Below are 13,477 nucleotides of genomic sequence, written 5' to 3'. Positions count from 1 at the left end.
AATTGTGTAAAATGTGCGAAAAGACTTTCGATTATCAAAATAATGCAATCAAAAACTTTTTTACTTCACAACATATTCTTCTATAGAAAAGTCTTTACGAATACTTTTGAGAATTTTTCTCACCTTTCTAAAAGCCAGTGTAATTTGCTTAAAATAATATTTTTTTGCCTGCTTTATTTTGATTCTTAATTTATTCTAATTAAATCAAATAAAATCTTTTATTGTTATATTATTTTCTATTTTAAAATTTTATATCGAATGTCAAACTAAACGTGAATCATATTTCAAGTTCATATTACGAAAACAAAAAATTTTAAATTTTAAATTACCATATAAATGTTATGATGCAAATTTAAACATCGCTTGCTACTACAAATAACGTATACATAGCTATTACGATATACAACCGTTAATAAATTACATACATTAAATACTTATATTAAGATAAGTGGCGTAAATATCAACATATGTACATATATGTACATTTTATGTACGTATGCGTATAATATGAATGTTAAATGAGACAACAATCTGGGTTAATCGAGCAATGTGAACGGTGGTTTTCCTAATAAGTACATTCGCAAGTACATTTTTCTCCTCTCAATGTTTATTAGTATTTATATAATATGAATATACAGACAGTGATAAACTCTATATGTTTTCATAAATTTTATTGTTTGACCAAGATACGGAAGCTCAAACAAGTGATTTTTAAATAAAAACGTATTTAATATCAACACCTCCCAAAAATAACCCTATACTCTACTCTAGTGTCTCTACCTGTACAATCAATATCATAGTGAAACAATATTTGGCTATAATTTGTAACAAGGAAAATTAAAAAAATGTTGAGTTTAAAAAAGATCTGTTTTTATCAAAATGACAAAATTTTAAGAGTGTACTGCAACTTTCGTGACTAACTGTATGTTCTGGCAAACATACATAATATGAAATGTTATTTGCGTATACGTCTAATAAAAAGCTACAATATAATTTATGAATATAAAAAGACCGGCCGGTTTTAAATTGAAAGCCCGCAGCATAGCGATTTGTGTTTGTTGTTGTTTTAAATATTTTGATTTGTGATGTTTTTTATTCGTACAACTAATCCATATTGCATAATGCAAAAACAGAAAAGAGAAACTTAAATTATATATGTATGTATAAATTATATATGTATATATTTACTTATAGTTGCAAAATATTTCTTCTTATGTGTACGTATAGAAGTATTACTGTTTATAATAATAAGTTTATTTGAAACATAATCCATTAAAAACCAAAGTTAACCTAAAATTGGGGAAATATTTATATATATATATATATATATATACATAAATAGCTACATGGATGATGCCATACTTACAAAAAAAAAGAGCTCGTCAGATAACCTTGTTTATTTTTCTACAAATGAGTAAATACTAGGATAGTTTAATAATTCTGCGACTCGGAAAAGATGGAGTTCTGACAACATTCTTACAATAAAAAGCTGAATTAATAATTCAATTGATTTGCATTTAATTATATTCAAAGAAAACAAAAAATATGTACCTAAATATCATTTTGGAAATCCCATTGAGTTCTCGACTAAGGAATTAACAAAATTTGTTATTCGCGACATGGTTTTCAAGGTATACATAATTGTCAAAATATTAACATTTGAAAAAATTAAAAGCATGATATGTAAATTACCTATCTACTATCTTATTTCAAACGATATTTTATATTCCAAATGCAGTCATTTGTTCTAAATTGGTTGACTCATCTCCGTATATTACTCGTACCTCTATATTTTTTTCCCATTCAAAAGTCAGACTACTGGATTTTGTTGAAGAATTTGGTCGAATGAAACAGTGTTATGGACATACCTGATGGTAGTATCAGCTAGACAAGTTTCCCACATTATAGAGCAAGTTTACCCCCTGTTTACGTTTAACTACTCATGCCAATGGAATTCATATACAGGATGTTCGTAGAATAATTATTTACGTACATAACAAATATATTATGTATGCATGTGCATATACATGAGCAAGTAGGTTAAAAATTGTTTTCTTAGAATAAATTCTTCATTTGTTACATTTTTTATGATATAAGTATAGCTTTTATGAAATACCAAACTAAATTTGATACGCCTGTGACATACACACTCATTTGATGTATTGAATTTCATTGAACTAAACAACTTATAAATAGCATTTTCATATCGTATCGTATTAGAAGTGAAATATTGTAATAACACCGAATTCGTGTGACAAGTTTTCAATAAAAATATTTTATATATGTACTCGTATATATGTATATTTTTTTTCTATGGAGAGGTTTATAAAAATTTAGATATGAAGGTGCAAATTCATAGAGTTTTATTTATGAATATAATGAATCAATTAATTTTTGATATATATTGCCCCTGGAAAATGGATTTTTACTTAAACTATTTTATGCTTCTTAATATTTCAGTGAAATCACTGAACCCTTTTCAATTTTTACTGTCTCGCCTTATTAAAATTGTTTGTATATACAATAATGCAAATAGTTTTATATATTACAATTTGGAAAATTATTTGAAAAATAAAAATCTGATGTGGTCAACACATTCAGCCGAACTGGATTTGTTCAGACAAACTGATTGACAGGCAGACAAACAGAAATACATATCTATAAAAATAGTTTATTAACGTATCCCTATCTATAAAAATAGTTTATTAACGTATCCCTACAACGTAGAAGTGCGTTGCTGGCTTGATCTCATACAATAATTATTTATAGATAATTAACGTAATTCATTTAAAATTTTGTTGTAGAGTAGCACATCTTACACAGAAAAAAAAGAGTAGAACATTTAGCTAAAACAATAGTATAAATCACCTAATGAAATGCTTGATTTTCAGCCTCCTAAACTATTTAGCTATATTGCCTAATTTAAATTAGCTGAATTTACTTTTTAATAATTAGGAAAATTAACCAAATAAATTTGCTGATTTATCTACAATACTAGCTAAAATACCTAAAAATTTAGGTGGATCAGAACTAAGCAAATAGTCGGTTCACCTAATCATTTAGTTGATTTATTTTAAAACCTTTTTGAAATTTAACTAAAGAAATAGGAATTTCACCTAAATAAATAGTTAAAAAATATTCTCAACAATAGATAATATACCTAATTATTTAGTTAGAGAATAGAAAATATAACTATTTTTTAATTAATTATAATAGGGTTTTTACCTATTATATTAGAAAAAGTATCTAAACAAATTAGGCTCTTTTCTAAATTTATTTAGGTTTAATCCTGAAAATAAAAGAATGCTATAAATTAAAAATTAAGTTTTGCTTCATCTAATTTTATTTTGTTTAATATTTTTTCAGTTATTTGGCAATGATGATAGATTTTGTATTGTTAAATTTTTTGGCAAGTTAGTATTCCTCCTTTATAATAAAAAATTTTCTTATCACGTTTCGTAACGTGTAATGCAAAAGATTTTTTTCCATCTACAATAAATTGAAGTTTTCCATTGTTGTTTTGTTTCGGCCACGTGTGTAAAATTTTATTGTTTGTGGTTTCAAAATAGCATTTAATAGAATATTTATAATCTATAAATTAAAAATAATAATTGTTATACAACTTTTAAAAATTAGTCAAAATTTCTTTCTCAAATTACCTTTGAATATCTTGTTGTAAAAGTAATAAAAGTTTAATGTTTTTCTGATCCTTTCTTTTTATAAAAATTAGTAATTTTAAGTTTAAAAGATTCCCATTTTGAAAGAAGTAACAAATTTTTCAGTGAAAATGTTTTCTCGAAGTCAAAATTCAATCTAAAATACAATAAACTGTTAGTTAAACAAAATAACTTGATTATATAAAAACTTACCAAAGAAGCTCCAAAGCTTTGTTTTAGAATAAGTCATTAATTAAAAACTTCATTCGAATATTCTACTGTGTTTTCTGCATAAAAAGTTGTTTGTTTTACTTTTAATACGATCTTCACTGTTTTTATTTCTTGAATGTTTAAAATCTTGAAAATGTGAACTATGCTTGTTTACTATACCAATATTCACCACATACTAGCTTCTTTTCAAATACTTTAAAAATTAGGAATACGAAAAAAGTAGCGGTATTTTGAATTTTTTTCTTGATTAAACAAGTGTTTTTTTCTAAATTCAGCTAATGTTTTCGATGTTTCGACTAATGCTTTAGTTAATTCCTTTTTAAGTAAAATAATATGGCCGAATTAACTAAAGTTGTAGCTAAAATATCTAGAAAAGTAGTTATTGAGGAACAAAAGTAGCGGTACTTTGTTTTTTTTTTTCTAAATAAAACATTTTGATCTTTTTATAACTCAACTAATGTTTTCGGTAGTTCAGCTAATGTTTTAGTCAATCTTTTGATATAAAATGAAATAGCTGAATCAACTAAAGTTGTAGTCAAAATATTTAAAAATGTAGTCATTGATTAGGAATTTACATAAAAGCTGTATCTTATTTTTTTGTTTTCTTTTCTAAAATAACTAAATGTTTAGGTGAAATATCTAATTAAATTAGTTGAATATTTTCAACTATTTATTTTAGATAATACACCTAAATGAGTAGACAAATCACCTAATCTTTTTAATATTATATTCAACTAATTCCAAATGGTTGCGCCAGCTAATAATGAATTTTAAAACAGCTAAAGGAGTTGTCAATACTTCTAATTGTTTATAAAAAAACACCTAATTTGAGATCAGCTAATTACGATTAGTTGAAAAATCTAATTCATTTTTTTCTGTGTATGCATTCAGTCAGAAATTATAAAATACATTACATTCAAATTAATATAGCATTTTATAATACGACTTTTCCGGATACAACTATTGTATCTAAAAAACATCATTAAAAATTTATTTTTTATTTTAAATAAATTATTTAAAATTTAATTTTAAATAGTTTCCCTCCCTTTAATAACCAAAAAATGGCAATTTACACTGCAACTCGACATACAACCGGGGAGTAAATAACATTTTTAATGTAATTATACTTACAATAAAAAACATTCCACAAATTGTGTGTGACATTAGTTAATGTCGATTTGCAAAATTTATTATAAAATATTACAACAAGCTTTATATTGTTATACAAATGTAGGAAGAGTTAGAAAAAGTGCATTTTTTATGAAAATATTCAAGTAACTGTTTTTACAAAAACTTAGTGTATTGTGATTATTATTGCAAATTTAGTTAAAACTTATATTTTTTGACGTACTATAAATGTAAAATAACAAATACTTAAAGTTATTTAAGTATAATTTCAGAAACTCAGCTTCTGCAAGTAGCGTCTGCAAGTTTTTTTATACATATTTGTAGAATTTCTATTGAAGTTAGGTGTCAAAAAATTCGTAGGTACATGCTAGAACTGAAGTATGTCACTTACAGCTGGTATATAAACTAGAACCTCCCAAACCTATTTTTTGGATGTAGATTGCGTATATTATTTTACTTTTTACCTTCCTTTACATTTTTTACCTTTTCATATCGTATAGTAAGAGTATTTTCCACAATTCGAATTTCAATTGCAAATATGTATTTTAAATTAAGAGTATTAAAAATAGTGTGTTTGGATAGTCCGTTACTTAAACGCTTAATCAGAAGTTCAAATTCAAAATCACAGACTTTATTCGATTTAGAATTCGTTTACATAAAATTAAAAATTCTTAACACAAAAATATTTTTCAGAAATGTTGACATTTTTATTTCATGTCATTATTTATTTCAAATGTTGACACGGTTATACAGTATAGAACTGTGCAGTATATCTAGTTTTATTTTGTAAATATACAAACAACACTACAGTACAACTTCAAATTTATAATGTTTATGGAAAATTTATTAAATTTATTTGTGCTCTTAATTGATTCATTGTTGCTATTTGCCATCGTGTTCTTTTGAATATACGTACACTTGTATTATTCACATGTGTGTCTATTATATAATAAATAAATCGTTTTGTTGTTTCATTTGTAAATATTTAGAGAAATTAAATAAGCATTATATTTTTTTATAATATAAGTATACTAATTCTTATATTTTCTCGACAGATATAGATTGTTTAGCTATATAGTACCAAATAATATTTTTTTAGCACTTTTCCAAAAAATTTTTTGAAAAAAGTGCTTATTAGTTTCACTCTGTCCGTCCGTCCGTCCGTCCGTCCGTCCGTCCGTCCGTCTGTCCGTGTGTCTGTTTACAAAACTTCTACACCCTTGAAGATAGAAAGCTGAAATTTCATACGTACGTAGATCTTCACTAGAAACTTATTTCCGTAGAACAAAATTTTTACCTATCTCCCCCCCTCTAGAAGTTATACCCCCCCAAAACCCTAAAAATGGCCTTTTTTAAATATTTGTTGCAATGAAACCATAAGCATTTTTGAAATTTTGCAAACGCAGAAAGGCAGCGGCTTGCTTCTTCTTGCGCGGTATTTTATAGTTAAACTTTAGAAAAACAAAATGGCCGTTCAAATTTACCGTTATCTAAAGTACTTTTTTTTGCAAATATTTGATATCGTTTTTCTTCTAGACCCCAGCCTGTAGAAGCTTGAAATTTTAGGAGCTTTTAGACATTAACAAATAGTTCATTTTGTTAGAAGAAATTTTTTTCTATCTCCACCCCCTCTCAAGTTATCACTTCTTGAAATTCGTAAAATTTGAATTTTTGACGCCTTATATTTCCGAAACCGCAAGCTTTTAAAAATTTTTATAAACGCAAAAAGCTAACGGTAAATTCCATGAAATTAAAAAATATAATTATTTTTCTTAACTCACACAATTAACCCTTAAAATCGAGCATTATGTTAACCCCTTTTTATATTAATTTTTGCTTTATTTCAAAGACTGCATATATGCGTCATCCTAAATATATGCAATCCTAGAAATAGTTTTGTATATGAATGAAAATAATTTTAATAGTGTGATAGGTATACATAGACTGTATTTAAAAGCAGAATTTTTACTTGTTGAAGGGAAAAGTGCTTCAATACAAACCATTGGTTTGACCCAACTTTATTAAATCAATAAAAAACTTATCTTAAATAATTCTGTCCTACTCCTGACATTGAACTTCTTCCGAAGCATGCATGACTTGTTATACTAAGTACATTTGAAAGTCTTTTATAAATACCTATGTATATGTTCATTATTTATTATGTTCTAATATTGTTACATTTATTTCAATGTCATTAATGAATCGACTTTTAAAATTAAAAACGTCAACCGCTAAACAAATTAATTAGTTTTTGAGTTTTGAATTGAAAATGTTAAATAAATTTCTGGTTCAAACCCAAAGAATTTCAATATGCTTATATTACGCATTGTATGTATGTGTTTCCGTACCTTTATTTAATTTGAAAATTTCAAATTAAATTTGGTGTTAAAATATTATGTAAGCTTATTATATTTTATTTATCTTGAGTTAAAAGAATTTTATTCAGTTTTATAAATATTTACGCTACGCGTCGTCAGATCTAACTCAATAAATGTTGTAAAGGAAATAATGTGCTTTTGTCATCAGTTTAAACCAGTTGAATAAAGTTTAATGAAAGCAATACACCTGAACTTTTTATAATCTGCATATACATTTACTAGAGTGCTAGTGGTGGTAGTAAGAGAGGGGTCAAGTCTGGCCACACATTCGAAGCCCATGCGCTAAGCCAACAAGAAGGCCTACTGGTAACCCGCAAACTAATATTCCACAACCCCCATGTAATCCAATCTCAAATAAAACCTACCTGAACCAACCAACCTGTTTGGCGAATTCCAAAAACTGCGCGAAAGACCCCCTGGACAATCCTCCACTAAGACTATGTTTCACGTTCTCCGCTTCCGCAATATCCTGACATTCACGACATATATCCGTCGTGGCAACCCCAAGCTTGCGATGCAATATCCCGTTAGCACTCCTACTAGTATGCTGGATCAGCCCTACTTTATCCCAACAACGCCCTCGTCTTCGCGGCCCTACTAAGCGGCATTATTCTGGTCACTCGGTGGCTGAGAACTTAACACACAGCCCTAAGAGCAGTCCTGCATCGATGCATCAGAGCCGACCAAAATGGGTGGCGCGCACATCCCCCATTAGCTTAAGATAATTGTTCATAATTAGGATCCATAGGTACCGATCATTTACCAGAGGTTAAAATTTGTCTTAAAAAGTCCATTTTGTGGATCGATTCGCTAAAAAAATCGTATACAAAAATATCAAATTTTCCATCCAGTGCTACGCTTTTCAAAATTTATAAGTATTTGCTTGAACTTTGGAAAAAATTCTTTCATTCAAGTGTAAGTTATCGCAGGCTTTATTTATTTTATTCTTTAATTCTGCTCGAGCCTATAAATAATTTTTCAAAATTATTTGGAAGTTATTCCCCCTTTCACATTCCCAAGTTCATAATGACCGAGTAAATATTTTTTTCCAATAATGCCACCCCAAGCATTAATCCTGAAATCTCTTTGATAACTGTTAATGTGTGGGAATTGTGCAAGTTCACCGTTTCTGGTGAAAGTTACCTCGTCTGTAAATAAAATATTTTGCAGGAATAATGGATTATTTTGCTTTTTTTGTCCTTAATATCTAACAAAACCTTTTCCTTAACATAAGATTTGGGAGTTCTAGGCAAAAAAAAAAAATTTTTTATTTGATCAATATTCTTGGGGTATGATAAGGCATGATTGAGCTAAGTCAATATAAATGTTTAAAGAATTTAAATATTGCTTTTCCAATGAGTACTGTTTCATCATTAAAAAGCATACAAAGTAACAGTAATTTTCAAGCAATAAAGTAACAGTAATAATGGTTACTCTTTTTATTATTATATTAAATCTTTATTTGTGCTCAAATAGTTAATGGACAAAACCATGATCAGGTTTAAGTTCAGTTTCTTATCAAAATAAAGTCCCAGCAGAAGAATTAATTTTTTCAAATCATCGAAGTGCCATTATTTATCATATTTTTATGAGAATTTTATTTTGTTTTTGAGTAAATATAAGAATATATAAGAATTTCTCTTAAAAGGATGATATAAAATTACAGTATATACAGTAAAAACTTAAAAAATCAAATACTCGTATCTAGGTCATTCACAAATTTTATTTACAAAGAAAATACTTAATTTTTATTTTATGTACATAAATTACATAAACTTTTCCAATATACTTATACTCGTAACATAAAAATGAATTATTTTTGGCATAAGTGGTTTTTATGTAGAGTATATATACTCGTACATACGTGCATTAACAAATACAATATAAACTTTTAAAAATATTTTATCGATGGCTATAGTAAAAACTATAGTTCACTTTTGAATGAAAAATAGAAAAGAAATTTTGAAGCAAATTATTCGTTTCAATTTTGATATTTAAAAGTAGAGCATATTAAAGTTTCCCTTTAATTAATTATAAATTTATAATTTATATGGCATATTGTACTTTTCCTCAAGTTCTTTTATGTGTTTTATTTATACCTATTTGCAATAATTTAAAATATTACCATATTTTTGAAAATTAAAAAAAACAGCTTTTAAATTCATTCTTCTATTCTAACGTTATTCTTAATATTATTTATATTTAAATATACATTAAATTATAATAAATAATAAGGTTTCATCCCTAATTAATTTCAAAAAATACTATGTTTTAATTTATAACTACATGAGTACATTCATATAAATATTTTCATACCAAATATTACACAATATATATACATATAACGAAGACTATGAGTAGATAAAAATAGTATATAAAAATAAATAAAATTTTTTTTTATACAATTTGTATCTAAATAAAAGTATATGAAAAAATTTAATTTTTTATCTATCTATATACGTTTGTTTAGATTTTGTTTTGTTCGAATAATTAAATGGGATGCTGCTCTTTCCCATTACACTATAAATAGATTACGTTTATTCACCTATATGTATGTATCAGCGCTATTCAACCAAAAATTCTAAGGTTCCAATACGGTAATTCAGTGGTATAGAAAATATTGTTGCTTAACTCGATTTGAATTTTGATTTAAGCTATTTTTAATTTATAATAAAATTAAAATAAGGCCCAGAAATCCTAATGGATATGCGCAAAAGGCAGCTCACTCTTAAAGGATTTAATATAAAATTGAAAAGAAATACTTATATAGTTTAGAACAGTAACCCATTTTAAATTCATACAATTTCAAATTTTTTTAATCAAACTTAATGTAGACTTTATCACACAAGCAGTACATTCAAATATCTAGAGAATCTATAAGAGTCCATTAACTAACTTTAAAAACAAAATGTATGGAGATGTAGTTCAAAGACCCATTAATAATTCATTGTTGACACATTAGTTGACGAGAATTAAAACCAAATTCATAATTTCACACACCTCAAAATAAGATTAACATTTTTTGTAATAAAACATGAGAACTCGCACTCGAACTTTCATTTCTTGAACAATATCAATATTTTATTAAAACCATCATAATATTCGAACTTTTTTCTTAAAAAATTGTTGTTTGCAAAGACCCTGTAAATTTTAAAAATTTTAAAATTTCAATCCCATTTAAAAATATTTACAGGTCTGATACATCTCTCCGTAGTGTCTCCGCAAATAATGCATTTAATACCTAATTACAATTTTGTATAGAGCTAAAATATGTTTATTTAAACATCCGTTGAAATTTTTGCAAAATTCTATTAAAATTCTTAAAAGAACCGTTCGACGAACAGGTGACTACAGAATTTATCATTTAACTTTTGTTACTTTCGTTTAAAAAAAAAATGTTCAACTTTTGCTTTTTACATTTCGGTTTAGGTCATTTAAATTGCAATGAAAACAATATTTGCGAATGCATGCATACATACATATGTATATGTATACTCGTATGTAAGTATTGAAATAAATTTGAAATATGCAAAGTATTTGTAGATGTAAGAATTTTTTTGAATTTTACTTTTAATGTGGGTGTGTAGCAATTAAATGAATGAATTCTGAATATGAAAAATAATTTATTAAAAATGATCTTATCTGTGCATGTTTTTGAATGATTGATTTGAGCTATTAAAGGATTGCGAATTCATAAAAATAAAGCTAACCGGTCGATTAAATTTGAATTTCTACTAAAAGCTATAGTAAACGGCTTCATTGTTTTAAAGCTGCGTATGCCATAATACAGTCTCCAGATTAAAAGAAAGTAAGACATCGTACATTATCCTTTGTATTAATTAGAACTTAGAAGTTTATTAATACAAAGAATAATGCAATGAACCCATCCAACATTTTCCTCTATCTCCCATGGTTTTGCCAGTAAAACGTATTAAATGTATTAAAAACATGCGAAAAATGCAAATTTCATATATTTTTTTTCTGAAATTTGATCGAAAAATCAAAGCTGAAAGTATTTGTCCCCAAATTTTCACAAATGATTTATTGTAGTAAGTGCCAGAACCCTATTTAAATTGGACATGATCGGGGTACCGGTTGGGGTAGCTGCCATACAACTTCAAAATTTATTTAGCTATATCTCAGAAACTATAACAGCTGTGGTATTGAAATTTCACACAAACAAATATATTAGTAGCTCCAATGTGTCTCATAAAAGTCGTTAAAATTGCTTGGCTCCTTCTGGTACCTGCCATACAACTTCAAAAGTTATTTGGCTATATCTCAGGAACTATAAAAGCTGTGGTGTTGAAATTTCACACAAGCAAATATATTAGTAGGGCCGATGTGCTTGATAAAATTTGTTAAAATTTCTTGGCTCTTTCTGGTAGCTGCTATACAACTTCAATAGTAGTTTGGTATACACAGTATTTTGAAAAACACTTTGTACTGAAATTTTGCATAAATTAATATGGTAATACGGCAACTTAAAGTCATAGTCTGTTCCATAGTCAGTTATGGCATTTTTATTCGCACATAGGATAACAGATTCGTACGGGTATCACAGAGTTGACAAGGTCAACTCTATTTTTTTTCTCGTTTCTTATAAATTTGATGGTTTATTACAAAGCAGTACTTCGAGATAGTCAACATTTTTAAAATACATATAATATTGTTTATGTGTATATCTTGGTGCGGTCCTTTTCTTATATGCTCTCAATTTTTTTAGATAATTAATTTTATTCTTATAGATTTAAAATACGAAAAAGAAAAGTTAAAGTAAATTTTGATTTAAATTTACTATAAATTTTCAATCAGCATACAACAACAAATTTTTTCATATATCTAGAAAACTGAAAAGCAAATATCAATATAAATAGTTATGGTGAAGTATAGTTCTTCTTAGTACACTTTGGTTTTGCTAAGATTTCTTGAATTTTAAATTATACATATAAAACCTAAATATTATTTGAATACAACAATAAAATAAAATTAAAATTAAAACAAATTATCAAAAACAACGAAAAAAAAAATATTTATATTAAAATTAGCTTATGAAAGTGGCACAAACATTATTGGGTACAAGAATATTTACTGCATTTATGAAAGCAACATTTTATGGTCATTTTGTAGCCGGTGAAGATCAAGTTAAAATTGTTCCAACACTAGAAAGGTAATTATTTTTTAATTAATTTCAAAATAATACTAATTTTTTTTTTATTTTCTTTTTTCTTTCTTTTTTGTACTTATTTTTATTATTTTTTTGTATCCAAAATTTTATTTTTTAATTTCACGATTTTTTAATCAAAAAACTAATTTTAAAAAATTATTTATGGGTGATATAAAATATGGCTGCACTACAAAACTACATAAAAACGTATTTTTGAATGGTTGTTCAATCCCGTAAAAATTTTCTTTTAAATATATATATTTTTTTTTGGTACCGTAATCTTTACCTTTTTGAAATTTTCTCCAAACGCTTTTACATTTTGGTTTTTTAATTCCAAAATTAATACACATTCGATAAAACTGATATTAAATTACAAAAACAAAAAATTTTTAATTTTTGATATATAATTCAAATTTTTAAAAATGACATTTATCTGACATCATTAAATCAACTTTTGACGTTTGAATTTATTAATTTGATATATCGAAAATTTGACATTTCTTACACACACATGACATCAAAATTAATTATCGTAAAATTTTTATAACATTTACAATATTTTGTAAATTTGACATACGTATTAAAATACTTTTCGGAAAATATTTTAAATTTTCCATGACACACCCGAAAAAAAAATTAAATACAATTAAAAAACAAAAACATAAAGATCATGAAATTCTGTAAAGCAATTACCGGTGATAAACTATTCGAATTGCTTATGAAGTCTACATTTTATGGACATTTTGTAGCTGGAGAGAACCGACATACAATTGTACCAACATTAGAAAGGTTTTTATTTTGTTTTTTCGTTTATTTTGTTTTATTCGAAAAATAAAATTTATTTGTTTGTAAGAAAATGTAAAATGATTGTTTAATTTTTGAATAATTTTTATTATTGAATTGTTTGTTTTTTGTTA

The 13,477-nt window shown here is 26.2% G+C and overlaps 1 protein-coding gene across 4 annotated transcripts in view; it reads left to right on the top strand.

The window, feature by feature from the left end:
• LOC129606889 (proline dehydrogenase 1, mitochondrial) overlaps positions 1-13,477 on the top strand; it is a 53,891-nt gene that overhangs the window by 21,879 nt on the left and 18,535 nt on the right. For 2 of the 4 annotated variants that reach the window (XM_055518696.1, XM_055520282.1), the window contains exon 3: positions 13,228-13,349. In XM_055518696.1, coding sequence (XP_055374671.1) covers positions 13,228-13,349 — 122 coding nt within the window. Of the gene's footprint in view, positions 1-12,441; positions 12,564-13,227; positions 13,350-13,477 lie in introns of all 4 variants that reach the window. The other 2 variants (XM_055517897.1, XM_055519472.1) reach the window with 1 other exon arrangement.

The sequence above is a fragment of the Condylostylus longicornis genome, unplaced genomic scaffold, assembly GCF_029603195.1.
Source record: "Condylostylus longicornis isolate FDR11 unplaced genomic scaffold, ASM2960319v2 ptg000001l, whole genome shotgun sequence".
NCBI classification, from domain to species: domain Eukaryota; kingdom Metazoa; phylum Arthropoda; class Insecta; order Diptera; family Dolichopodidae; genus Condylostylus; species Condylostylus longicornis.
This window is presented reverse-complemented; position numbering and strand designations above follow the sequence as displayed.